At 40.4% G+C, this 27,677-nt stretch overlaps 2 protein-coding genes across 4 annotated transcripts; one reads left to right on the top strand and one right to left on the bottom strand.

The window, feature by feature from the left end:
* Positions 1-280: 280 nt before the first annotated feature.
* arr3a (arrestin 3a, retinal (X-arrestin)) lies at positions 281-6,209 on the bottom strand. Its single transcript, XM_051400576.1, has 18 exons — positions 6,131-6,209; positions 4,663-4,686; positions 3,929-3,959; positions 3,726-3,786; positions 3,561-3,605; positions 3,276-3,466; positions 3,007-3,066; positions 2,826-2,902; positions 2,588-2,723; positions 2,409-2,493; positions 2,226-2,298; positions 1,974-2,111; positions 1,700-1,783; positions 1,563-1,586; positions 1,406-1,455; positions 1,226-1,245; positions 1,106-1,136; positions 281-742 (listed from the first exon to the last, which is right to left on the bottom strand). The coding sequence occupies exons 2-16, from the start codon at positions 4,668-4,670 to the stop codon at positions 1,241-1,243; spliced, it is 1,068 nt and encodes a 355-aa protein (XP_051256536.1). The 5' UTR covers positions 4,671-4,686; positions 6,131-6,209; the 3' UTR covers positions 281-742; positions 1,106-1,136; positions 1,226-1,240.
* A 3,675-nt stretch (positions 6,210-9,884) lies between these two features.
* LOC127363722 (proto-oncogene DBL) lies at positions 9,885-26,219 on the top strand. 3 transcript variants are annotated; one of them, XM_051400544.1, is made up of 26 exons: positions 9,885-10,368; positions 12,316-12,450; positions 12,695-12,811; positions 13,106-13,255; positions 13,394-13,518; positions 13,669-13,783; positions 13,896-14,015; positions 14,724-14,915; positions 15,116-15,307; positions 15,396-15,576; positions 15,898-15,986; positions 16,394-16,494; positions 16,665-16,731; positions 17,076-17,191; positions 17,348-17,417; positions 17,567-17,659; positions 17,827-17,919; positions 18,744-18,869; positions 19,504-19,719; positions 19,974-20,066; positions 20,289-20,367; positions 20,666-20,711; positions 22,691-22,761; positions 24,337-24,452; positions 24,971-25,083; positions 25,203-26,219. In XM_051400544.1, the coding sequence occupies exons 1-26, from the start codon at positions 10,318-10,320 to the stop codon at positions 25,282-25,284; spliced, it is 2,949 nt and encodes a 982-aa protein (XP_051256504.1). In that variant the 5' UTR covers positions 9,885-10,317; the 3' UTR covers positions 25,285-26,219. The 3 variants fall into 3 exon arrangements, with proteins under 3 accessions (XP_051256504.1, XP_051256503.1, XP_051256502.1); XM_051400543.1 differs by having other exon boundaries at positions 22,664-22,761; XM_051400542.1 differs by having other exon boundaries at positions 22,589-22,761.
* Positions 26,220-27,677: the final 1,458 nt, after the last annotated feature.

Raw genomic sequence — 27,677 nt, 5'->3', positions numbered from 1 at the left:
GTATACAGTGACAATTAAAAGAACAAAATGTAGTGGAAAACTGTGTGTGGATTACTGTGCCCTGTGATTTATGTACAGGTTCCTCAAATTGTCTAATTATCGTTCCATCAGGCTTCAGCATTATTACAAAATGTTACTGTATTTTGTGGGCAGTGAACTGAAATGTTACCGGACAACTGAAGGAGAGCAGCATTGACTCTGACATACTAAAAGCTGTCCTCTCAATACAAAGTGCTGGTCAATTAATGAAAACACAACAAACAAACCCCAATCACAATCATTCTGGTTTTACAATAACTTTATTGTATTAATATTAGGTTTCAGGCTTGACATCAAAAACATGATCTGATACATTTCACAGAAAGACAAAATAATTGACAATAATAGATGAGTTCACTGTAATCCAAAGCACAGTGGTTTTTATGGTCTTCAAAGTTATTATCCTTCCCCCGCTCGTACTTGTGTGTGTAAGTGTGGCTCTACACAAGTCTTTGGTGTCTAAAGGTTGGATACTATTTAGCAATCCAAATACATCTAAATGACATCAATTAAACAAGAAAAACAAGAACAACAAAACTCTGTGAGGGGACTAATGTTACACCTGTTCATCCTTGGTGTGTTGAAAAGATCTTTCTCTTTAGTCGCTTCGTTATTGTCATTTGGTTTCATGACACCAGTCGCATTCCTTTTCCTCTTTGTTTTGAGTCACTTCCTCTTCTCAACCTCCAGGGTAACATCCTCTCTGGAAATAAATAAACACAAAGAGATGTTTACACACACATACACTATGTGGACAATACAGGAAATACTGTATGGATGATTACTCAACTGGATTTCATGTACTCTGTTGTATTATAAAGGGGAAAAAGGACGCTATAAATTACAGAAAATATCATTCATTTTTATGCCCCCTTATAAGAGTTATTCCTTAGCCTAATGTACACACACGTAGACACATAAAACAAAGCACATTATGGACAAATATCTTTACAGGGTTGCATAAAATCAGCTTAAAACATCTGAATGCATGCACACAGAGTCCAACAGAGTCAAACAGTGCAGACGTGACTGAACTATATACTGTGTGTTTGTGTGTAAACCTCACCTTGACTATGGGGGAGTTTTCTTTCAAGACACTGCAAGAGGAGAACATAAAAACAGAAGCGAATTAACAAAAAAGTAAATCTCAACAATATGATTTCCAGGTGATTGTGAAGTGACTTACGCTGATGTGCAGTCTTTACTCTGCTCAGTTTGGAAGGCAGGTTGATGTGAAATGAAAGAAAAAAGGACGAGACGTTAAACTCATTAGAAAAGCCAGCATGTGGACTGTGCACTGGTATCAGGAAAATAGTGCACAGAAAAAAAATCTAACATTTGTTTGTTGGAGTTATTAATAAAATACCTTGGGGTTTAGGGTGCATGAGTATCAATGGCAGCTCCACTGTGACATCACTGCAGAGAAAACAAACCAACCAATCAGAATAAAACATATGATTGGTGCTGAACTGGCTTTAGCCCTATTATGGGTTGTAGTATAATCTTAAGTAAACCCCACTCACCTGGCAGTGAGGCCACCCAGCAGGCTACATGAAGACAAGAGGGACACGTGTTTGTTTTACTTCATAAATTTTATTCTTTAAAAAAACAAAAAACGAGTCTTCGTGCTGAAAATGTTTAAACATGAACAGACACTTACCCTCCTCCGGCCACCATGAGGTTAATTTTAATCTTGTAGGAAACCAGAATTCCCAGCACTTCTTTTTCAACACCCTGTCGCAGCCTGTGTGGAAGAGGAATTACAAAGATTTCAGGGATTAGAGAGTTTTATGCAGTAAAGTATCATAAAAACTACTAACTAAGACATTAAGGACATGCAAGAGAGGGTACTGTGAATGTGAAACTACATGAAGTGCCACATGCAAGTTATGCAAAGTCTCTTGCAATAATCAAATGAATTACATGTAACTTACACAGTGGTGGAGGCCAAGTTAGTGTCCTCATCCTTCAGTCGTCCATCCAGTGCCAGCCCCCTTTTCTCCTTGTTTTCAGCCAGTAGGGGTGTGATGGTCACAGTGTTGTCATAGGTGGAACCGGCCTCCACTGTCTCTCTGCGGAGGATAAAACACAAACACACTCATGTCAAACTGTGTTCTTGAGTTTTCCTACAGTGGTATGTAATGTTTCATATTTGCTGTGTGATTTTCTATTTTCTATCCACCTACCCAAACTCTTGGATGAGAACAGCCTTGGTGTATTTATCTGCTGAGTAGAGGACGATGTCTGTGGTTTGGTCCACTGTAAGAGGATGGAAATGAAGATCAGAGAGAGGGAGACAGAATAATTGTGTTGTGCTCTCAGTCATATTAAATCTATACAAAAGCGTTTCTATGATCATCAGTACCCACCAGTGATTTTGAAATTCTTGACTGTTTTGTTGCTCTCATTGTTGATTTTGATTTTGATTGGGATTGATTCGCCGTGGAGGTAGAGCTGTGGTCAAAACCAGAAAAAGAACAGTTAATGGTGCTATAGTTGGGAAAACTTCATTCAAACTATAGTAAATTATAAAGATTTGCTACTGTACATCTTTCTCCAGGGAAGCTTCTAGATGAACAGGCTTGTCAGACATCATGAAGCTTTTGCAGATTTCAGCCTTGGGCCCGGCGCCCGCCTGAGAAGGAGCGTACTGGATTTTACGAATGACAAGGCGAGCAGTGTCCCTGTGAATGGGATAGAAGATGGATGAAGAAGATAGAGAAGTTGTTAGTCAGGCAGAATAGTAACGCGAACGGTTGAAAGATGGAAGATGAAAGCATACGTACTTCTTTTCAATCTTCTCATCAGGGTTGCTCTTTTCCTTGGCAAGGTAGGTTTTGACCTCAAAGTCGACACCACAAGCCTGAAAATAAAATATTAGCAGTTGACAACAACTCCTTGCTTCCACAGTAGCGGGTGTAGGACACGGGGAGGTGAATGATGTTGGCAGATTAGCGTGAGGTTTACCTTTCCCTTGTCATCTGGTCCAGGCTGCAGAGAGACTGAGCATGGCAGGTTTGGGGGAATCTAGAGATACAAAGAAGAACATTTATCACTAAGCAGAAAAGATAAAGATAGATCATTTATGTTTACTCACAAAATAAAGCACCAAATAGGAATATGGGAGTTCAGACTCATGTTGTCTTTTGCTTTCTATACTCTAAGCAGATTATTAAGGCAGTGGTATTGCCGCCACACCAGTATCTGTATCTGGAAATGTTTCATAATAGTCATACTTCAAAAGTGAAAGGATGTGCGTTGTCTCCGGCCTTCTTCAGCAGGGTTTCATGCATGGCAGACGGGGCAGGCTTGTGGTCTGCAGGGTAGATCTGGTAATGCTGGATCCAGATGTCCTTCCTGAACTGCAGGCCCATAAAATCCAGGTCTTCATTACCATACCGGAAGGCACATGCCAGCTGCACAAACACTGTCAACACATTGCGATAAGTTCATTATTTCATTGTGATCTATTACAAATAACTTGGGAGGGGAACTTCAGGTGGAACTTTTTATGATGTTACCTTTTCTGTCTCCAAAATCTGCTGGGTCCAGCTTCACAACACCATCTGTAAAGGTAAGAGTGCAGTCATTGTTACAATGTTTTTATCCTCACTGTGGCTGCACAGACACACACACACAAACACATACACACACACACACACACACACACTGAACAAGCAACGTACCAACTTTGTCCACAGCGGTCACGTTGTCCACATAGTCTCTCTTCCCAAGATAGAGGGTCAGCTGTCAGACAGAAAGAAGGAAAAACACTTGAGTGCTTCAAAACCCCACTGACTTTTCCCCCCCAAGTATGTTTAATTCATTTTTCATGGAAAAATCGATACACAACTCAAAACTATCAACAAACAAACAAATGTAAACTTACCCCTCCATTTCCACTGGTCTTCTTGAAAACCCTGTGAAAAAGGGAAGAGAAATGTCACTTAAAGACTATTTGTGTCTAATTTATCAACTCTTATTTTGACCCAAGAGTAAACTGGAATCCTTTATGCCCTCTTCCATCCTTTGCTTTTTCCTTCTCCTTCCAACAATCATCACTTATCAGAAGTGACGACAGTACATTTTATATATGTAAAGTATATGTATAACAATATAAATAAAGGATAAAAGGGAATAGGAGTACATCTATTGACAGAGTTGCTATCTGGATTAAGCTGACGAAATAATGCTTAGTTTTAGACTCTGAAGGTAAAGAAGGTTCATTTGCACATAGCAGAAGGGCCAGTAATCCCTTATTCCCCTTTATCCTGTTAGGAAAAGCTAAGTGTGGAGCAGCTTTATTTCATCCTGCCCGGATTGAGAGGCTGGCCCAGGTGAGGGAGCTACAAATGGCAGAGTTCCAGAATAGTCTGAAACCACATTTGAACCAGTGCCCCAACTGATTAATCCTCAGATAAATGCTTTAAAACAACTTGTCACTTTTAGGAGTTGGCTGACCCGTGTCAAAGTCTGCCACTCCAAAGTAGTACAATTTTGAAAGGCGATTACAGGTTTAATGTCAGTGTTTCAGCTCTTTTTAGCAAAAGAGGCCAAACTTTCCTTTAATGACAACTTTTTATTATTTTTGTGAATTTGCAGTGTGAGGAAAACAACACTTACTTTGCCATCTCTGCGGGAAGTGTTCTGTTGGAAAAAAAGAATAAAGAAATGACTTTTGGTTATTTGGAAGTCAAAGCATCAGCAGGTGTTGTGATTAAGACATTGATCCTACACCAACTGTCAGCTCAGCCGGAGTGATGTTTTGTTTTGAAGGTACTTAAGGTTAATCCGCTGCAATAAGATTACACCATCAGAGTTAGGGTTCCTTAGCCAAACCTGTTATTCCGTGTCCACTAACTGGACCTTATTCAACAGATACCGGCTTCACACCAAACTCGACGCCAGATTTACATGACACACACGTGCACATTATCTCATGATGCCTTCCCCTTCCGTAACACCAGTGCCAGAGATGTTGCTTGTGTGGACTTTGTTGGGACAGTTAAATGGATAGAACCCATTTAATACTGTTGTATATCAGGACTCGATGAGACTTTTAGTCCTAGCACTGGCCCTCTATAGCTCCATAATGAGTATTATTACACAAAGGTTAAAAGAGCTGTACGCATTTGATTAATTGTTGTTGATTAAAGATTTTCAAAATCAACTGTGAATGCCATTTCTTATCCCTCAATTAACTTTCAGGAATCATCTATCTTATTCATGTATTTACTATGAGAAACTTGGCACTTTAAGAAAAAGCTTAGGGGCTGCACGCACATTTCAGCACCATGGAGACGTACTGTACAGATGCACTCCTCTGTTTTTATGGGCTAATAAGATTTGCCCATTTGTTGTGACAAATCCAGTAAATGCTCTCCTGTAACTGCTTAGCAAGTAATATAAATATTAATTAACTAAATTATCACTCATTCATTTCTTGGATACATGCAACTGCAACCAGTTCTGAAACTATTTGGCACTATAATATTCAAACATTAATGTTTTGATCTACAGTTAACTCAGAGATAGATCAATGTTCTGTTATTATTATTGCTCAATTTAGCACAATTAATGCTGGCTGCAGATAATCAATTTAATAGGGGACGTGATGTGACATCGCTCCCTAAACCGAGCCAACAAACTGTATCTTGCATCTGCACATCTCACAATGAAAATGTGTTCCTTTAACTAACTGTCTACAATTCAACACATATGCAAACTGCACTGGGAAATCAAAAAACATTTACCTGCAAACCTACCATCAGTCAATCAGGCTACTTTAATCTACAGCATACTTTGTCCCCTTATAGCAAGCTTTGTATGTATCTGTTGTAGAAATGCCTTACAACTCCCATTTGAAGAAACTGTAGGCCATAAGAGGCCGCACCGTGTAATGAAATTAGGCTGACCCCTAACCACATACAATCTCTCAAATGAGCCCATGTAGTTTTCCTCATCAGCGTATTCTATTAAAAAGGTAAAATCATACATAGTTCTTCAAGTGAAGGTTCTGTAATTAATCATTGGTATCGTCACTAAATTCATCCATCCATCCATCCATCCATCCATCCATGAAGAGACTTACCTCTTATCAGTTCTCTGGGATCTTGGTAGAGTGTGTCAGGGTAAGTGGAGAGTGCAGCCTGCGACAGTTGATCTCCCTTTTTATACAAGCAGCCGCTCTCTGGGCATAATTCGGACTTATCGCGTTCATCGTTGTTGCCATTGCCTGCTTGATAATCCAGTTAAGCAATCAGCGGATAGCTTTTTTGGGACTACAAAGGGTTTAATAATACCAGCCGGTTAAATCACAGGAACATACAACCACATAGCCTCCACGTGGCTGTGGTCATAGTAGGCTGATAATCCCCATTGGATCTCCACAAACCAAGCAATCAAGTCACCTTTCATCAAAATAAATCATAAATCACAACGTTTTAGGCCTTTTCTGATCAGGATTCATTTTTCTGAGGGTCATCATTGTAATTTTTTTGTGTCATGACATGTGGATTGCTGCTATATGTTGGTTGACTTGTGTTTAATAATAGACTTTAGAATCACTATTATTAGCCAGATCTATGTGAGCGGCACCTGTTTTAAACAAGGGGTCACGCTGTGGAGTGAACAAGGGATAGGCACCTTAAGAATCTTTCTTTACGCTCATTGCTTATTATATTTTGTAAGTGTTGCTTATAAACAATTAGCTGCAGTTTGCAATGTATGTTTATCAAGGAACCCAAAAAATCTGATAAGCAATTTAAAATGAACAGTTTTTCTATTTATTTATGAAGAAAATGTTAAACAGTAACAATAAATGATGTATAATATTTTTAGATATACTCTATAAGTAGTGTGGAGATTCTCAGTACTTCAGTCTGTCTGATCTCAGCAGATTAAGGACTCCTAGTCCCATTACAGAGTGGATGATGGGAGCATCGGAGAGCGTCAGAGTAAGCTGTCTTATTTAACACTCAGTAATGTGCCAGAGATTAAGAAGAATAACCAGAACGATTCCCTTTTGAGACTCCAAAGGTCCACAAGTGCATGTTAAAAATTTCATTGTCAAATCGAAATCAAAAACCATAGTTTACCAAGAGACTGTTACTACTGCTACTCTAGCTGGTGTCTTGTCTTATGAAGTGCTGAAACAAGCACATAGAGAATATTTTATTTGATTTTCAAGACATGGCACATAAAGACCAGTTTAAGGGGATTAAAGACAATATAATTGGTCAGATAGTTGAATATCTTTAACGCTCACTGAAATGACAGACTGATATTGGGGAAGTGGTGGAAGAAGTACTAAGATAGCAATATCAAAGAGGAGAAATACTCCTTATTATATTATTACTCTTAGAGTAGAATATAAAAGTTCAAACATTCATATATATATATATATATATATATATATATATATAGTTGGAATCCAGCCAAGGTCAACAGAGTGACCTCCAGGCCAGTAGGACGCTCCACAAGGCAAGGGTCACTGTGATATGTGAAAGCTTGATCAGCTTGATCAGTGCTCAGGTTGTTTGATGCAATGGGAAATTAAAGCTCCAACTGAAAGGTGGTACTGTTGGGTCTCTGTAAATAATGTTATAAGGAGTTCGGTCTAGACCTGCTCTATTTGAAAAGTGTCCTGAGATAACTTCTGTTATGAATTGGCGCTACACAAATAAAATTTAATTTAATTTAATTTAATTGAAAAGAGGTTATATAACAAAGCAGACTATAATTTCCATGGTTGTATAAATGTTCTTGCCTTTGCAACATTGTTCTTGACCACACCTCTCTGCGTTCAAGTTAAAATAAAACATATTAGCAGGCTCAGACCTCACCAGAGAGGTCACATTACCTCCATACTAATCACTGTTTTGTCTGCCCTACAAATTGCTTCCTGGAAAAGTGTGGCGTCTAAGGGCTCTCAGCCTTTTGATCACCAATGTGACAGTGATTCCCTATGAGGAGGATTTCCCTGTTGAACACATGACCAAATGACGAGCACTCCCACGCATTTGTATACAAATAAAAACAGAGGGAGAGAGAAAAAGATTGCAAGTATTTTGGACTTTTGATAGACCCCACTGTATTGGCTGTATTAGTTTGATTGGGAAATATGACATTGAACTAATTTATCTAAAGGTTTAAATGTATTATTATGTCTTTCCTTCTCTGTCCGATTCTCCACCACTGCCTTCTTTAACCACACACTAATAAAAGCCTGCATTGGTCCACTAAGGTTTATTAAACCAAGACAGGTACTTTGTGTCTGCAGGCTAATTTTAATCCAGTTTATTGAGTTACTTGCACATGCTTGCCTTGTACCAAGTGTGTGTGTAACAGTGTGTCATATTTGTTCCTACTATTTGTGAAAAAAATAAATAAAAATGTTATATATTAATTTAAACCTAAACAAAAATTCTCAATACAAAATTAAGTCTTCTCTTTTAAACATTAACATGATTTTGTGTGAACAGATAAAAGACACGTCTCTGCTTTGGAAAAAAATATATGTATACAGAGTGCAACCTATCAGGAAGCCCATGTTGGCCCTGTTCCTGTACTGACTGATGGTTTTATTTAGGACCAGCTGACTGAACTTAGGTAGCTGAGCCTTTTTAAGACCAAACACTTGAGGCCAGTTGCACTAACAATGATGTGGAGCGTCCCATGTGGAGGGTCAGCCAAAGAGCACAACCAGCATAAGAAATTATTTATTAGGAGAAAATAGGATGAGATAAAGGGATACACACGGATAAGAAGAAAAGGTACATGATTTGAAGCTAAAGGCGAGTACAGATATATAAATAAACAACATCAGGAAACAATGTACAGGTGAAATGAGCCCTTACAATCATACACGTGAACTGATGCTTGTGCTTACATCAACATGCTTACATGCTGATTATTTTTTATCATGTTCACCACCTTAGTTTAGGATCAGCACTAAACACAGAATACAGCTGAGGCCCATGGTTAGTTTAGCAGACTTGATCATAAACCAAATAGTGGCACCAGAGGAAAGGTCAGGTAATCACCAAAGACAGAAGGATTCATCCTCTGGGGACCATGATTGTCTGTACAAAATTTAATCTGAATCCATTCAGCAGTTGTTGACATATTTCAATGAATGGTTTGTATTTTTACAGTGATGTTTTGATCTACAGACCACTCAAAGCACTTGTCACATTCTTACACTGATGAAATGCAAGGTACTAAGCTGCTCATCAGGAACGATCCAGCGCTTGCCGTCTAAAGCGCTGATACTAAGCCATATAGCAATTTGGGGTTCGGTATCTAGCCAAGGACACTTGGACACCAACTGCGGGAGCCAGGAATTTAACCAGTGACCCTCCGATGACTGGACGACCTGCTCCCAGCCCGGACTAAGATCTATTTTCATTTTATTCATTTTTTTAAATGTATGTTCTTTTTTTGCATTAATTTAAAATAATCTATAAAGCAGAGCCAATTGAAATCATATTGCTTTTGGTGATTTAATTAATTAGAAATTTGTCACCTTATCTTGTGGCCCTGTCGTGTAGAGGGGTCCTGCGACAGTACCTTAATTATTTTAGTGAGTGCTCATACGGTCCATATCTCCAAGGCTGTGTTCAATCAGTGTGTAGGATTTAGTGACATCCAACGTGGAGGTGAGACACAGAGCGTGGGAGGTGGGTGGGTGGGTGGGGGCTTGTCCAACCCGACCATTCCTACTGTTTATGTCACAAGGTAATCCAGAGGTGGTTTACAATCTCCTGATTTTAAAGCGCCATCTAGCGGATCCAGTGAAAAATAACTCATACCCTCTCCCTTTTTTAAAAAATTCCCTACCAGTGTTTCATAGATTCTCTGTCGTGTTAGAAAATACAAGTAATCTTCAAGATCAGGAACGAGAAAACAACTTATTTTTCATATTTTACAGCCTGATGGTGCTGGTTAGATATTCTCTTAAATTCTTGCTCGGTAACAACAGACTAAATAATCAAATAATGGTTTTAGCATCTTCTCTGATAATAAGATGTGCATTTGTGGCGCGCAGCTGTGCAGCGTGCAAACTTATTTTGGCTTTGACGTCAGGTGAGTGAAACACACCCCATCATCCTGATCCGGAGTCTGCTGAGGTGCGCAATCAGCGCGCCGCTCGGTCCGCCCGGACACTGCAGTGTGGGTTACCGTGCCATCGCTGCAGCTGCTCGTTCCCGACACCACGTCCCGCGGCAGACTTCACGGATCCGGGGAGAACAGGGGAGAGGGAAGCGCTTGAAAGCCATGGCCGAGTCCAACCCGCTGCGGGGCTTCCCCCGTCTGCGCCGGGCCGCGGTAAGCTCCGCCGGGAGGTGGGGAGGTGGGAGGCTTCGTACGGGGCGGCGAGGATACTGCAGCAGAGAGAGGAGCAGAGAGAGAGAGAGAGAGAGAGACAAGCTGTTCTTAAGACAGTTCAGTACTGCGACACAGAGGTTGGGATGTGCTCTCAGTACAGTGCAAACTGCATTAGACATTTAAAATGCCTCTCGGTTAAGAGTCTAGTCAGATTCAGATGGCAGTTCAATGTTAAAGAGTGTGTGCAGGGGACCAGGACAGGCCAATGACAAATGTAGTATTTGTGTGTGTGTGTGTGTGTGTGTGTGTGTGTGTGTGTGTGTGTGTGTGTGTGTGTTTGTTTGACTGCTACTGCAGGTACAGAACAGCAAGAGGCTGGTTTAGATTTAGGTACAGCAGTCTGTAACTGGAGTGTGGAGTGTGTTCAACTTCAAACAGCTTTATGTAACAGATTTAGGGATACCTGTCAAAAAGCCTACTTGGTGCCCACAAATTTAAAATACAGTTGTGGAATGCAGTCTGCAATCATCCAATGACATCCATCATGGCTGCTGTATCAGTAACTATCCAGGTTCACAACTTGGATCATCTTAACTAGTTTGGTAATTCCTTCTTACAAAAGGCTGCTGCAGGTGAATGGGAGAGGAAGCTGAGGTCTCAGATCAGCAGTTTCTGGTTTTAATGGTCAGGTTGTGATGATTTAACCCACCTAACACAGAAAACGGTTTCTTTTACTGTCAGAGTAGAAGCTCTTGTGTGATGTATTACCTGTAGCCTTGTTTCTGAAAGGGGAAAATAAACTTGTCAGCTTTAGAGGAGAGTGAAAAGCCATTTGTTTATTTTATCAGATGACACTGTATCCTTTAATGTTGAGGATAATGTGAAAGCAGTGTAGCAAAAGCAATACAGACACAGTCCACTGCCCCTGCCAAGTCTACCAATTGGTACAGAGTAGAAGGGCTTTAAATTAAGTGTAAATTATCTTCCATTGGATCTGTGTAAACACTGCTGAGAAAATGTGGGGCGGGCAGGGTGTATTTTGGAGGAGATGAGATGGATGAGATGGCAAGCAGGTGAGGAAAGAGTTGCCACAGTTGGAGCACTTTATTAGTTGTCTGCTCAGTGGTAATCAGTCTGTGGTAGTCACTTGTCCAAACAAGTAATAAAACAACACTGCTGGCTTTTAATCCTCATGCCACTGTGTTCAAAGACCGCACAAGATTTGGATTTTAAAAGCAAACGCAGCAGTGTAGTTCAGCAATTATTTGCTGCATCTCTCGTTGATAATATGCTATTCAGAGATGTGATCTGCTGCAGGGAAAAAAACACAGAGACATACACTGACAGAGACAGAGAAGAACCATAAAAATATGGAGAAAACTGGAGCCAGAGGACAGCAGAAGCCACATGGAAAATGAGAGTTAACTGAGATAATAATGACAGTGAGGGCATGTTGGTCATGAAAAATAGTGACGAAACAGCGGAGTTAGTCGGAGGAGCTGACTGTCAGACCTGCTGAGCCTTCCCACATTGACAGTGAGAGATGCTGATGCTGTGTTGAGCTCTGCTAGTCTGCACGACTAACAATCAGCTGTCAACAATACCGACTGACAGTCTGACTCCTCTCATTCTCTGCTCCTCTGTCCTGATCCGGAGACCTGGTGGAGGATAAATCCATGAAATCTCAGTTTACCACAATGTTGGGTTGACATAAATAATTTACTTTAAATAAATTCATGGTGCATCACAGTCAGTCCATAGTCATGCATATTCAGAGCAGAGGGTTTAAACTTCTGCCCAGTATTGATTTGCAGTTGTGACTTTATGCATTTTCAATTACCTCTCCTCCTCATTTGTCTGCTCTCCACGATTTACTTGTGTCTAAGTGTCTAATAGTATTATGAAGTTGAGTAAACAAATATGATAACACACCTATTCCTCTTTAAGACCTCATTTCCAGGCAACCTGCATTTGGTCTTGGTGCTCCGCCCCACCGGCTTGTTAAGCACCACCCCCAGTCCATCTTCAAGCACCGACCTGGGCTTTCGCTTCAGCCAGGATGACTTCCTGTTAAAGATGCCGGTAAGACAACTAGGGTTAAAAACTGAGTCTATTAAACGTATGAAGATATGTTTTACCAATCTAATGCAGCACAATCCTGTCTCTGCTCTACACTACACACTATCTTCCTGTCCATTTCCAGCAAAAAACTGGAATGAACAAGATCAAACATGGTGTTGTTTTATTGGAACCGTTCATTTCTCAGTACGCAGTACAGTATTGGCCTGGGGGCTGCTATAGATGCCTTGTGGCTCTGTGTTTGTAGGTGGTGATGCTGCGTTCGGTCGGTGACCTGCTGCGCTACATCGATGAAAACCACCTGACATCAGACTTCACTGCGAAAGTGGAGTATTGCCAAAGTGACTGGATCGTCCTCCGCACGGTATGCACTTCTGATGTGTGTCTGAAGACAAAGCTAGGTTCAAGCCAAGCTGCACATTCCCAGTGGTCTTTGGAGCTGAACATAAAACAACACAAGAAATTAAACTAACAACTCAGCTATGAACACTGTTAGATTTACTCGACAGCAGCAGACAGGAGGACACAATATCTCAATATAAGACATTTTTTTCTTATCAAGCCCTTCTTATAGGCCTTACTTTTGTTCTTGTATTTAATCATTTTGTTAATTTAACAGATTTGTGTTAATGTGTTTTTTTTGTATGTGTGTCTGCAGGCCATTGAGACATTTGCAGTGACAGTGAAGGAGATTGCTCAGCTGCTGCAGGGCTTCGGCTCAGAGTTGTCTGAGATCGAACTTCCAGACGAAGCTAACGCAATCGAGTTCCTGCTGCACTCACACACACACCGATACCGACAGATGAAGGTTACTGCTGGCTCTCCTTGCCCCCACTACTCTAGCTCTGTGTTTGATTTTTCTTTGTTTTGTGTTTTTTTTGTAGTTGCAATGGTTGTTGGTGTTGTCGTGATTTCATTGGTCTTGTTGTTTGTCATGTTGTTTTAGGACGATATCCGTAATGTGCTGAAAGAGGGACGTCTGCTGCTGTCGAACCTGGAAACTGTCAAGGCCTCTAAGAGAGATATAGAGGACGAGAGGGACATAAGAGTAGACATGGACACTGTTCAGAGGTACAGCGTTCAAACATCTTTTTAGACAAAATAATTGGACACAAGACAAGTTTTTACTGTACGCCATGTTCTCAGTTTGACACTAACATCTTATTAAACATTTATTTTGCCAGGCAACTTGTGTGAACGTCTGTGTGTCATGTGTTTTAGGCTCCTGGCCCAGCTCAGAGACATGGAGGAGGCGTTCGATGGCTTCTTCGAGAAACACCACCTGAAGCTGCAGCAGTACCTTCAGCTGCTGCACTATGAACTGAGTTTCCAGCAGGTGTGATGATTGGTGTCTGTCTGCTTCATATTAGCCCTCAAGTCTATGTGACACTGTGATGATTAACTATGTGTGTGTGTGTGTGTGTGTGTGTGTGTGTGTGTGTGTGTAGATGGATGAGGTGCTGGAGAGGCTTACTAACCAGGAGAAGGACATTGCCTTTGTGGGGACCACAGTGGTTCAGACTGAACAACTGTTGAGAGACCTGGAGATGCTGGACGCATATGCTCAGGTGACTAGCAAAGTCACACAACAACCACAGTTTGAGATCAGGTGTTACAGCATCAGTATATCACGATATCATTGTAATTCTAATCGTGATATCATAATATAATGTAACACAATATGTACGGCATAATTCTTCCCAATATACAGTGTCATTTTTAGTATTAAGTACATACTGATACATTCATACATGTAGAAATAAGGGAACAAGGTGTGAAGTTATAGGGAATAAGGGAGTAACAATCTAATAACTTCTTGCTTCCTGGCACCTCTTTCTTGTGTTTTTTGACATGGATTTGATTTTTATTGTACTTTTTACTTTTTCACACTTAAGGGGTTGTTAGGGATTTTATTATAATGTAATATATTTATTATTATTACACCCACTGTCATTGCTAGTAACTCTGGAAGCTGTAGGTCGGTTTGCAGTGGAAGAACAGCTCCCCATACAAGATTTCATGTTGTACAGGTATTTTGCTGGTTGCACACAATGAGTGTGCTCATTATTTTTTTTACTTTTCAAGAAAAAAATGTCTGTTTTCTGTAAACTACAATCGTCTTCTTACATCAGGAAACGACAACATTTGGATTTGTGGGAACATGAAACCCAAACACAATGGATCTAATCAATGTTAATAAAAGACGAGGTGTAATGAAATGGTGTTCGACTCCTATTGGAACCGAAAACCTTTGTGTGTGTGTGTTTGTGGATCAGGAAGAGATGGCTCGTGCCCAGGTGGTGATCCTTCATGGTCACCAGTTGGCCGCCAACCACCACTACGCCCTGGCACTCATCGTCCAGCGCTGCAATGAGCTGCGTCATCACTGTGATGTCATCACTACTGCCATACGCACCAAGCGGGCCTCGCTCAATCGAGCACGAGACCTGCTGCTCCGCCTAGAAGGGGTAAAAATGCTTTTTTTTGTTTCACTGTAAAATGTGCAAGGGCCACCAAGCATATGACAGAAGAAGGGCAAAAAGCTTAAAACGACCTTTATTAAATGTGAGTCTTTTCTTTGTCCTTTTTTATGATCAAATTTAAAAATCTGTATAAAGTACCTTAAAACATGTGTTTTCTTGTGTCCTGTGTTTTTATGTGCGTGCAGGCCCTTCGGTGGTGTGATGAAGGCGCCTATCTTCTGGCGAGTCAGATGGTGGACAGATTCCAAACCAGAGAAGGCGCTCAGGAGGCGCTGCAGGTCCTAAGCTGTCACCAGGAGAGGGCGCCATCCGCACTTAAAAACAACCAGGACACTCTGAGCCTGGAGTTTGAAGCCACACTCACCCCACAGCTGCAGGTAACCCCCCCCCCCACTGACACCAACACATAGATGACGCACAACTCACCTCAACTCACTCAACTTTTTCTTCTTTCTTTCTTTCTAGTCCCAAATCTCCATGGTGACAGAGAAGCTGAACTCAGTACAGTCCATGATCAGAAACAGAGAGCAGTGTCTGAGGAAGTTGGCGGATGTACAGGTCAGACCAATCCAGCTAGTGGCCCCCAGGCCCGAACCCGACCAGACCTGGCAGCGCTGCAAATCACCCCTCTTTTCCCCCAAACATGGTACGACCCCCCTCTGACGGCCCCTTCTCCTCACATTGATCAGTGTTCACTTCACTTGTGTATAAAATCATCTGATAATTTTCAAGAATGAATCAGATGATTTTTTTTTTCCTACTTTTATTTCTTGAGTGTAGATTTATTTTTATGGTTTGGATTTTGTCCACAATCTGTTGTTGACTGGGATGTCATTATAATAAAGTTCTGTCTTCTCCTCTTCTTACAAGCCCCAATCATTATGTTTTGTTCTCTCTTGTATAACTCCTCTGCAGCCTTTGGTCTGCCTTTTTTCTCTGTCATGTGTATATGTGATTCTCTCCACAGTTGTAGACTTTAACGTCCTGAACTCCAAGTTCTCCTTTGACCTGCTTCCTGGCAAGAGAGCTGCGAGGAGGAACAACAGCCAACGCAAGGTGTGAGCCACACTGACTCTATGGATAGCATGCTAAACTAGGATTATGAACATGGTCAACATCATACCTATACATCATACATAGATCAGAATGTTAGCATTTAGCTTTAGCAAAAAGCATCTCTATGCAGAGTGCAGCCTCACAGAGCACACAGAGAGTGTGAGAGTGTACCGTCCTTGTCCTACCATCTTGTATCACCTGAGAGGCGTTGTATAATCACTGCATTCATGTAATGACTGTCACTGCTGTTTTTGCCTGCATTCCCTTATTTGTTTAGTGGGAATACTGATTGTTGTTTACACTTTAAATAATCATAAGCTAACAATTGTGTATTTATTTTATCAATGAGGATAATTTATTGTTTATTATATGCCAGAACGTTGTTTGTTTGTTGTATGTTTTGTCAGATCGAGGTCATGCATGATTTCCAAGGCAACCGCAGCTGTCTCTATGGTCCCACCCCTGAAACGGATTCAGAGGCAGAAGACAATCCAGAGCAGGTCACACGGTACGCAATCTTTCACCTGTCACACATGATCCTTGACCTGAAGTTTGACCTGTGACTCTAACCTTGCACTTTTGTGCATTATTCTGTATGTGTCATATGTGGCATTAAGTCTTTCCTTTTGCCTTGCATTCAGTTTTTGTTTATTTTTCTCTCATTCTCACCTTTTATAGCCATATTATGAAGGAACTGATCGCTACAGAGAGGATCTATGTAGATGAGCTGCTCTCTGTCCTTCTGGTGAGTTTTATTTTTTTTTATAGCATTTTGCTTTTGTTAGATAGTTTACAGGCTAGAATAACAGAGAGATGAGAGAGGGAAAAATGTTCCACTCTGTTGTATAAATGCATTTTGTTATTCTGTATTTCCTGTTTTGTCCTGTAAACTTTTCCTCTTGTTTTTTTGCTCTCTTCTCCATTCTTCATCCTTCTCCTCTCTCCTATCTCCTCCCTTTCTCCTTCATCCTCTCCTCCTCTCCTTTCTCCTTTTCTGTGTCATTTCCCCTCTCCTACTTTTCTCTCCACTTTTTCATCTCCTTCCTCCTTCCTCCTTTCCTCTCCTCTCATCTCCTCTACACTTATCAGGGCTACAGGGCAGAAATGGAGGACCCATCCATGTCTAATCTTCTTCCTTCAGCTCTACGCAGCCAGAAGGACGTTTTATTTGGCAACATGCCAGAGATTTACCAGTTCCACAGCAGGCAAGACACACACGCACACACACACACACACACACACACACACACACACACACACACACACACGCTGAGCTGACAAGCTGTCACAGAGTCCTTGTTTCCCCCTCTTTGCCCGCCAATCCAATTCCTTTCATTTTTCCTCTTGGATTCTCCATTCAGGATCTTCCTCCAAGATCTGCAGGGTTGCCTGGAGACACCAGAGAGGGTGGGAGCTTGTTTCCTGCAACGGGTGAGCTAACATGAGGAAAAACATGGGAACTTTATGTGAAGTGATATGACATAACATATCTAAGTATACGTTTGTGTGTGTGTGTGTGTGTGTGTGTGTGTGTGTGTGTGTGTGTGTGTGTGTGTGTGTGTGTGTGTGTGTGTGAGCAGAAAGAGAAGTTCCAGGTGTATGAGCGTTACTGCCAAAACAAGCCTCGCTCTGAGTTGCTATGGAGACAGTGCTCTGATTCGCCCTTCTTTCAGGTAGTTAAGTCCTTACAGCAACATTATCCACTCTCTATGGAAGTCATTTGCATTAGTGGTTGTTTTTCTTATTTTCAAAACAAAATGGTTTTATGATTACGCCTCGAGCGTTACAGGCAGCTGTCTAAAATCTCACTCTCTCTCTCTCTCTCTCTCTCTCTCTCTAGGAATGCCAGAAGAAGCTGGACCACAAGCTGGGTCTGGACTCTTACCTCCTGAAACCAGTCCAACGCCTCACCAAGTACCAGCTGCTACTCAAGGTTCTAGACATCCGAGCCAGTCAGTGATGAAGAACTCTGTAGAGATGCAGCTCACACGATGACATGCATATCTAAAATACTTATTTTTTAGTGCCTCACAAAGGCATTTTTTTGTCCATGTCCATCATTTCAGAAAATCATATTTTTTGCATACTGGTTGGTAGGAAAACATGTCAAAAAAGAGGTAATTTGTTGCCTTTATGCAAACGTGTATTGAGCATAGAGTAGAGAAGTCCAAATTTGTGTGAGAAGCTTTAATTAAGGAATTCCAAAAATGCTTCATTTTGCAATTTGTATAAATCATATCAGCTACAAGACGAGTCTACAGTCATACTAGCGGCTCTGTGAGGCTGTGCTTTGAGCTAAATGTTAATAACGATAGTGCTAACATGTTTACCCTGTTCACCATATTAGTTTAGTTTGTAAGCATGCTAACAGTTGTACTTAGCACTAAACACAAAGTGCAGCTGAGGCTGATGGGAATGTCGTTAGGTTTGCAGGTATTCGGTCAGATATGTGATCATGTGCTCAGGGCAGTCTGGGGTTTTTTTTTTTTTTTAAAAAGGCAGCATTCAGACTGATGAATGGAGAAAGGGATTGGCACAGAGAGCCAAGCAATCAAGACAATTATACCAGCAGCAAGACATACACACTGAGATACAGAAAAAGACACAAGTAGGCATCTTCAGCAGGCACAGACACAAATTGATTTATCCAAACAAAACTGATTTGTCCACACAGACGTTCATGCAGGCAAAAGATCAACTCAGACTAGATTAGATAAAGACACTGACCTGTCAACCTGTGTCTCTGTCCTTGTTCAGGAGCTGTTGAAACACTGTAGGGAGGAGCGATACTGCTTTGAACTCCAGGAGGCTCTGGACTCGATGCTGGAGCTGCTGAAGTCTGTCAATGACTCCATGCATCAGATAGCCATCACTGGATATCAGGTACCAACCAGTCCAGTCAATAAAGAAGATAGAGTAGACTGAATGCCAGATATATGACACATCATTATGCTTTTAGTATTAAATGGTCCAATCAAAGCTTTCAGCACTTTATTCGCCCTGCTCTGACAGGTAGTGACTACAATGTCTGGGGATAGATGTTTTTAATCTATCCTGTTTAGGATTTTCTCATTTAGTTTGCATTATTATGTTTCCCACTGACTTCTATTGGATACATCCAGTTAACTGGCTTTATTTGTTATTTACTGTGTTGACATTGAACTGAAGGTCATTCATTAAAATGTCATTCAATGAGTGTAATGTAATATGTATTATTATTTTTAGCACTGTTTTTCTTGGTATGCTTTTGTTGTTACAATCACAAAATTATAAAAACAATCTGCAATGGCTTGGTTGTAAATATATCTGCGTAATCCCTCAGAGACTGAGGTACAGTATTGAATCACTAAATGTCATTGTATACCAGTGCTTATATGTAAAGGATAGCAAATCACAAACACTTTCCTTTTCATGTTGATAGATACAGTCCATGTAATGTGTTCTGAGTGGAACTGGGAGAGATTAATTCCTCTTTCTATGTTACTTTCTTCTCTGTCCACCTTTCTCTCTGGCCCAGGGTGACCTCAGCCAGCTGGGCAGAGTGGTGTTGCAGGGAGGCTTCAGTGTGTGGATCAGCCATAAGAGGGCAGCTGTGCGAATGAAGGAGCTGGCCAGGTTCAAGCCCATGCAGAGACATCTCTTCCTCTACGAACACGCCCTTCTCTTCTGCAAGCGTAGAGACGAGGACGCTCATGACAGGACGCCCTTTTACAGCTTCAAATCCTGCCTCAGAGTAACAATATATATATGATATATACTTTATTAGCTACACATTTAGTAAATCCTCCCTCTATGAAGCTTGTTGTTTTTGTATATTGTTCATCGGACTGGTCTGAACTGATCATTTTGGAGGCAGGAGTTTGGGGGTTCTATTGAATTGTACTGTACGTTGTTTGTCCTTAGTTGCAATTTTTGATGAAACAAGAATGCAGTCTGTGAGGATGACAGGTTATAGTAAAATGTAATGTCTTTTCCTTCTTTGTGCAGATGAGTGCAGTGGGAATCACAGAAAATGTGAAAGGAGATGTGAAGAAATTCGAAATCTGGTACAGTGGCAGAGAAGTAGTGTACATAGTTCAGGTATTTGATCTTTTGCTTTCTGTTTACTATCTCTTTTTTCATTGCACGTTTTCAATAGTTTCAGTGTCTGTACCTTTAGCTTGTTCACTCACACACCTCTCTTGTGTTATGATCTGTGTGTGTGTGTGTGTGTGTGTGTGTGTGTGTGTGTGTGTGTGTGTGTGTGTGTGTGTGTGTGTGTGTGTGTGTGTGTGTGTGTGTGTGTGTGTGTGTGTGTCCCAGGCTCCCACATTGGAGATCAAAGTCGCCTGGCTGACAGAGATTCGAAAAATTCTCACGAACCAGCTGAGACTGCGTCAAGGTATCATTACTTTTATTACTGCCATTATTCATTTGGTGCCCCCGTGTTTGCTTATTTCTTTGATTTTAAATTTGTTTAACTTAGATTCAGCTCTCATTTCTTTATGTGAAGAGGCAATATAGAACTGTGATCTTTTATTTAACCTCTTTCATGGCCAGAGTAGCTTTTTCTGCTTCTATTTTAAAGGGAATTTCCCACAGAAATATCAGATGTTTGATTGTTACGAAGGTATCAAGTTTGTTCATTGGGTGATTTCCCTAAATGTAAGCCATATGTCTGTGTCCCTTCCTGTTTTCAGATGAGGCTCCTTCTCTTCCACTTTCAGACAATCCTCTCTCTGACAGGTGATTGTCTCTGCATGGCCTCCCTATCATCCTCTGTATCAGTTTATGACTTCCTGGTGTGGGTCAGTTCACTTTGAATCCACTCTCAATTCAGAAATCGATTTAAAACTTGATACATTACGAAAAGGTGCCTCTCACCTTTAATGTTAATGATGGAAATTCAATTTCTGAAATGACTGATGATCAAATAAGCCCTCAGTTCCACCCACATTCCACCGTATCTTTTTATTCTTTTTAATAACACAGAATAATGATTCTCTGTCCCAAAGGACGTTAAAGTTATTGGATGTGTGTCTATGTGATGTATTAGCATCTTTGTCATTCACCTTGAGAACTAGTATTCGTGACGACATCGCCAAGTCCGACAAATGGCTTTAATACTGACAGCTGAATTTCAGTACCACGGAGAGAGCTTTTCACCAAATCTACCGCAAAGACCACGCTAGTTATCTACATTCACCTGGTTCCCCCAGTGTGTAACAGTCCCTGATTTGATGGTTTATAGAGCTGTCTACCAGTCTACTTAAACAGTGTTTGACAGTTATGTTATTGATCCTGAGGTTAAGCAAGCGTTTAAACATCACAGTGTGAGTAAATGAGCAAAAACTTAAGTTTAGTTTACATGTTAGGTGTTCCTTAAGAGATAATTTTAAGTGTGAGTCAGTAAAATGTGTTGGGACTCTGCTCTTGTTAGTCATTGAAAGTACTAGTTCTCCAGGATAATGTCAAAAATGGACCTTTACAGGGTGTTTGTGTTAGTAGCTACTGATGTTCTGTTCACTGATAGCATGCTAGCATGTTATACTTTTGATGAATGGTTCTTCTGAGCTTGTTGTTGACTTGTTGTTGACTTGTAATGCAGGAAAATGATCAACACTGACGCATACAGTTTTTTCGGGTAACAAATATGTTAAGACTGTGGTGTAATTTTAGAACTTAAAGGATAAGGCAGGCAATATTATAAATTTTTCTTTTTCAACAAATTAAATTTAAGTATTATTTGCGTAGCCTAAACATGATATATATTCCTCCATTGCCCAGAAACAATTAAGAACGAATCAGTGAGCCACACCTAAATACTAGTGCACCAATTTCGTATTAATCTGTAGTCCCCACCAAATGGTGCTTCCTCCTGTTTGGATAAATGTTTGCCAAAAACTACAGTGACCGGCTATTTTAGGGAATTACATAACATTTTTGACAACTCAAACTGTATATCTGTGACCTGTTTTCAAAGATTTACATCTTTAGTAGACACCAATGGACTCAAGGTTAGGGAAGTCAGACAGCACTGAGAGACGACCAGTATAAAACAATGTCCTTTTCCTTCCTTGATGTAGATGCATTCACAAAGACTCACAGTTCAGCTGTCAAAGTATCTGAGCATTGAATAATAATCATGATCAGATATTGTCTTGTGGGATTTTTGATTCTTCCTAACGTTTGATACTTTTTGAATGATTTATGTACATGATGTTGGGGTAGATCACATTGTAAGTGTTTGTACTTTATTTAGCAGATGGGTAGGCTTTAACATACTCAGGCAAAGTGACTTTCAAATATCGATGTGCGATCGTTAGACTATATAGGACAAACTCCACCCATCTGCTACTTAAAGCAGGTTAAACCACACTGTGTACTCAAAATTATATTTCCATATATTGCAGCAATCTCTGATCTAATTGATATTTGTGTTATAAACTCAAACATCCTTAAAATCAGATGCTGAAATATATGTGAGTGTGAACTTAATGGAATGCTGTATTAATTTACAGAATGTGGATGAGCTCGTTTTGTGACACCGTGGATGTTGTTGTTGTTGTTGTTCGTTTTTGTTTGTCGTGGTCGTGTCTTGTTCCCATGGTGATGCGGTTTAGTACATCAGAGATGTGTGTGTCGTGGGGCGGAGCGTCGGTGGGAGGCTGCTCAGCCTGTCTCCCTGTTCCTCACAGCTACTCTGCAACAAACCACTCCCACAGGCACCGGGGGGATGAGTCAACTCACAGTAGCCCCGCCCACTCAGACCCTGTGGTTCACTCACCTCGACGCAGTGAGTCGCTGCAACACACAAACTCACACATCAACTACTTTTCTCAACAGTTTCTGGCTGGAAAGTAATTGTTTCCCACAATTTTTAAAAAAGTTTCTCCTCTAAACACTGGTCAGTCTTTCTTTGGTCAGATCTTAAACAATGTTTCAACTTTACTTTAAACTTAGGTTGTCTTTGATGGAAAACATAGAACACACACAGAGTTAACTAAAAATAACACACTAAATTTACAATAAAAATATGTAAACAATTACTAAAACCTATAACACAGAACTACAAGCATTTAACATTTTGATGGCATTTAATAGAAAAGGTAAAGGCTAACCATGGACTACACTGATAATAAATATTTCTACACTCTTAGATCCATGCAATATGGAATCACTTTATTTAGCAAGCTATGGTCTATCTCAGTGTTTCCCAACCTGGAGGTGGGGACCCCAACTAGGGGTCGCCAAAACTTCACAGGGGGTTGTGATGTAATCTTGATTTTAAGCCTGCTAGAAAAGTTAAAAATGTATACCATACATACACAGTAGTCCTATATCTCAGCATTTGGTTCACTTCTGTGAAGAAAAGTAAACATAAAATAAATTGTCTGATAGAACAATGGCCAAGGGTCAGGGATAATAAAACACTGAATTTGTAAAAAAAAAAAAAAAAAAAAAAAGAAGCCAATTAAGTCTGTATGACTGTTAAAAATGATAAAACGAATACATAATACAGACAGAATTGTATAAAAGGTTCCCTTTACAGGAAATAACCTGCTAAAAATTCATCCAAATCATTTGTTTTACCCAAACTCCTTGCAGTTACTGAATTCACTATTTGGGTTAATTGTATAGTTTTGAAAATAATATTAAATATACATAAAATATGTCACTTAAGCAGGGGTCGTCAGTTTACTAAATGATAGAAAAGGCATCCTTAAAGGAAATAGGTCTACCTGACCTTCATCTGAGCACACAAAATACAACAGTGGACAGGCAGGAGCAAATAACCAGTCCTAATCATTGGCAGTACGCAAAACACCTGTGTTCAGCCTGGTGGCAGAGGCTCCACCTCTTGGATAATGTAGTCTCCAAATTCTGTGAGGCATACAAATAGAAACCATAGTTGTAACAAAATACAAATAAATGTTTTGGTGTTTTGTCCGTTGTTGTATTTTGTATGCTCTGTTGAAGGTTAGATAGACAGAAAGCTTGCTAAATAAAGTGGTATATTTATACTTATATATATCTGTACTATGAGTTTGGACACGTTGAGGTTTCCAGCACATGAACAAAGATTTAGCAGGCTGGAGCGGTTGTCATCATGCATATTAATTATGGACTACAACCATGGAGTTGTAGAAGAGTGGTTACTAATGGTCTCCATGGGGGTTTCAACACACATATCTTTACTTTTCCTGAAGCAGAAACAGAGGTTTGTTTGCAATAAAACAGAAGATTATTCGTTTTCATGAACACCCTGGATGACCTGAACAACATCTTTCTCACGTATTTCATTTCTCACACTCGATACACACATATTGTCTACAGTTTTTAGTCGTCTCAGCTGTCTTGTCACCTGCAGCTTGGCCAGTCCCTGCCCACTCAGTGGCAATCTGTGACGGCCTGGAGGACTGGGGTGCAGCAACAGACCTCTCTAACTTATCAGACTCAGACGAGGAGGATCAGCCCGCTCCACTGGTGAGATTTTGTTCCTGTCATGGCACAGGTTGGACTGGAAAAATTATGTGTTGTTATGTTTAGCATCTTGAGACATATACCAGCTACTAACAATGATGCGTCGCCTCCCTCAAATGGATGGTGGGACCGGGAATGAAGTCCTGTTGCATTGCCAGCCACACTCTGATGACCGACAGCTCAATGGGCAAACGCAGACAGAAACTTTACCAAAATACCTCTGAGATGAGGCTGAACAGTCATTGTCCATCACGTTTTCAACAATCTGCAGCATGCCAGCCTACTTGTGTTTTTCATTTCCTCCCTCCTCCTCCTCCTCCTCCTCCTCCTCCTCCTCCTCCTCCTCTCTTTTGCTCTCCTCCCATGGCAGGCTCACATTAGATAAGACCCTATCTTGCACATGTCTATATACCTATCTATCTGTCTGTCTACCTTTCTAGAGATATAGACTGTTGTGCATGTGGAAAAGTTTAAAAATGCACTGTTCTCTTGTGTTTTATTTGTCTTTCTTTCTGTTCCAGGTGGCGGGCAGGTACAGGGTCATGGTAGAGAGCAGCATGGCCAGCACGGATGACATCATCTTTAACAGTGGGGATGTCATCCAGCTGCTGCATGAGGAATTGTCGGGAATGTGGTAAAATACGCTGCGTGTTTTCAGAAACGTTGATAATTACTGATAATTTAAAATTGAGATGCAGATTAAAATACTGAAATTTAAGCGTCTGTGTTTTGTTTACGCGTGTGTGATCGCAGGATGGTGAGGAATGTAAGTCGTGGCGAAGAAGGCCGTGTTCTGTCTGAGGACCTGCACAGGATTCTGGGAGAGACCTGCTAAGAGCCAATCAGAACCGTGGATAGATGTGTTCCATTCTCCTCCTGTTTTAGTCACTTTTTTGGCTCAACCTTTTCTCCGACTAACACACTCTTAACATCCTGACCAAAAGGGGGCATCTGACTCTGTAAAGACGTTCATCAGATCATCAGATTGAAACACATCAACCACATATTTTACTCTTCAAACTACTGTGACACTTTCACCTCAGAAGGCTGTAAACTACAGAACGGACCTCAGAAGACTGTACCCAATGCAAAGCACATACTATGTGGGACCTCACAGATCCGGCGCCTTCTTTTTGTTTATCTATATTTTCAATTGTAATACAGTAGATTATTTTGGGTCATAACTAAAGATGGCTTTTATTCATACGTACAGAATGGACTTTTGTTGAAGACTTCAGGTTTTATCCTTTCTATTTTCTTATGAAATATCACAGAAATCATGCATATGCCTACAGACATATCATTACTGTTCATATGTGCCAAAACGCTCAGATAATTATTGTGGCTTCTTTTTGTATAACACCGTCCATTATGGAAAACAGGTTTACCTCGCATTGTCATTGTTTTCCATGAATTTAAACCTTTCTTACAGCAGCCAGCTACGTCACCAGAGGGTATGAATGTGATTTTGACATATGCTTAAAATCGCATTAAGGGGACTCCTTCGTAGCGGTTTGTTTTGCCACTCACTGGTGTTGGTTCAGGATGTATGTGAAAATGTCATTGCATACCTTCTATAGATCTTCTTCAGCACATCATAGCAGGAAAAGAAAAAAAACAGGTGTAATTAATTATGTCACAATATTGGCTTCTCGCAATATAGCCTCGGTCCTGTGTGCATGGCGCCTCAGTGGGAAATTTCAAAGGAGCAGAGCCATCGTTAATGTTATTAGTTCCTCCTGTGCTTCTCCTGCTATGACGATTGAAAATGTTTCCTGAGGAAAAAAACCCGCTGCGGCACTCCTTGGTCAGCCCTCATGATGGACTGGGTCTGGGGGAAGTACTGCAGTACTTATGCAGGATAGACGCAGTGTACACTGGCTGTCATTGTAGCTGGTTGTTGTAATATATAAATTGCAGGTCTTTTGAAGAGAGTTAATTTTCCTATTTATTCTTGCTGCTGTTGATAATGTGTTACATGTTTCCTGTGTAATTAGTTGATTTTGGATTGGTGATAGTTCTGCAACTCTTCCATAATCATTAGCTGAGATGAGGCAAGCTTTTATGTTTCCGTTTGTGTGCTGCTCTGCATGGACAAACCACCGCACATACCTACTGTTTTGTTTCTACCTGTACTACATTTTACACCAACAGGGAAGCTAGACTCACTGTTGGGTAGTGACTGTAAGTGGAGTAGTTTAGAATTTAACTATTACAGTTACATTGTGGATTCATGAAATATTGATTTGATTAGATTTTTAATTATTTTAAAACTGACCAGACTGATTTTCTGTTAAACACTGCCACTTTACCACCATATGTGCTGAAGGGCAGACAGATACAGTATTATACCCACAGCTTTTGGAATCAACTACAGTTAACTGGACTATATAAATCTGATCCCCCTGGTAACACTAAACTTAATATTAACACTTAATGAAGATAAGTTTTTACAGTATTTAACACCCTCAGTGGGAACATTGAAGTCACTTGATAGGAAGTGCTGGACTGTCTAAATAAAATGTGTCCAATAAAACACATTAATAAATAACATTTTATCATGTTATTTATTTATTTTTTTTAAATCCACCCAATGTGTGTTATACTGTAACCTCATAATAAGTTGATAATGAATTTGTTCAGTCAGGCTATGATATGTTTTATCCACAGTACCTTAAACTGGTGTTTGCTACTTTTGCTCATTTTGCACTGTTTTGATATTTTGAATCATTGTGAAAGCTTGTATTATAATGCATATGATTATTTTCAAAAATATAAGCACAGGGTTATTTGATTTGATTCAACCTGACTGCTGTGATTTTTTTCACTATATGATATAGTCTAGGTCCTAGCTTCAGAAAGGGAGAGCCCTACACCTAGACATGTATCTTGCCTAATTGGACTTCCTCTCAGGACTATGTTGGTGTACAGAATGTGTTTGATTGACATCTCTCTAACTGCTGCTGGTTGTGGTGCACCTGTTAGGGTGGGACAGCTTACATCTTTATCATTCTTATGTTAAGGTAACACCATAATTCACTTAACATTTGTAAAAAAGTGGGGATAAACGGGTAGATGTACTTATTTCCTGTTAAAACTGAACCTTCGTTGAGTTAAATCTGCCTTTTTTAACTGCATTTTGACACAAGAAAACCACAGTGTGATTAATGTTAATTAGTATTATTAATCATGGCTATACTCCTAAGTGCCCTGCCATTGTGTTTGTTG

The sequence above is a fragment of the Dicentrarchus labrax genome, unplaced genomic scaffold (assembly GCF_905237075.1).
Source record: "Dicentrarchus labrax unplaced genomic scaffold, dlabrax2021, whole genome shotgun sequence".
In the NCBI taxonomy this organism is placed as follows: Eukaryota; Metazoa; Chordata; class Actinopteri; family Moronidae; genus Dicentrarchus; species Dicentrarchus labrax.
Note: the sequence above shows the minus strand (reverse complement) of the source record. Positions and strands in the feature narration are given on the sequence as shown.

Excerpts from the sequence above, each read along its gene's own strand:
- arr3a (XM_051400576.1), bottom strand. Across the intron at positions 2,494-2,587 it reads AAGCTTCCCTGGAGAAAGAT|CTCTACCTCCACGGCGAATC; the intron begins GTACAGTAGCAA and ends TTTTGACCACAG. Across the intron at positions 2,112-2,225 it reads GTTCTCATCCAAGAGTTTGG|AGAGACAGTGGAGGCCGGTT; the intron begins GTAGGTGGATAG and ends TATCCTCCGCAG.
- LOC127363722 (XM_051400542.1), top strand. The coding sequence starts at position 10,318 with ATGGCCGAGTCCAACCCGCTGCGGGGCTTCCCCCGTCTGCGCCGGGCC. Across the intron at positions 10,369-12,315 it reads CCCGTCTGCGCCGGGCCGCG|ACCTCATTTCCAGGCAACCT; the intron begins GTAAGCTCCGCC and ends TTCCTCTTTAAG. Across the intron at positions 15,308-15,395 it reads CACTCACCCCACAGCTGCAG|TCCCAAATCTCCATGGTGAC; the intron begins GTAACCCCCCCC and ends CTTTCTTTCTAG.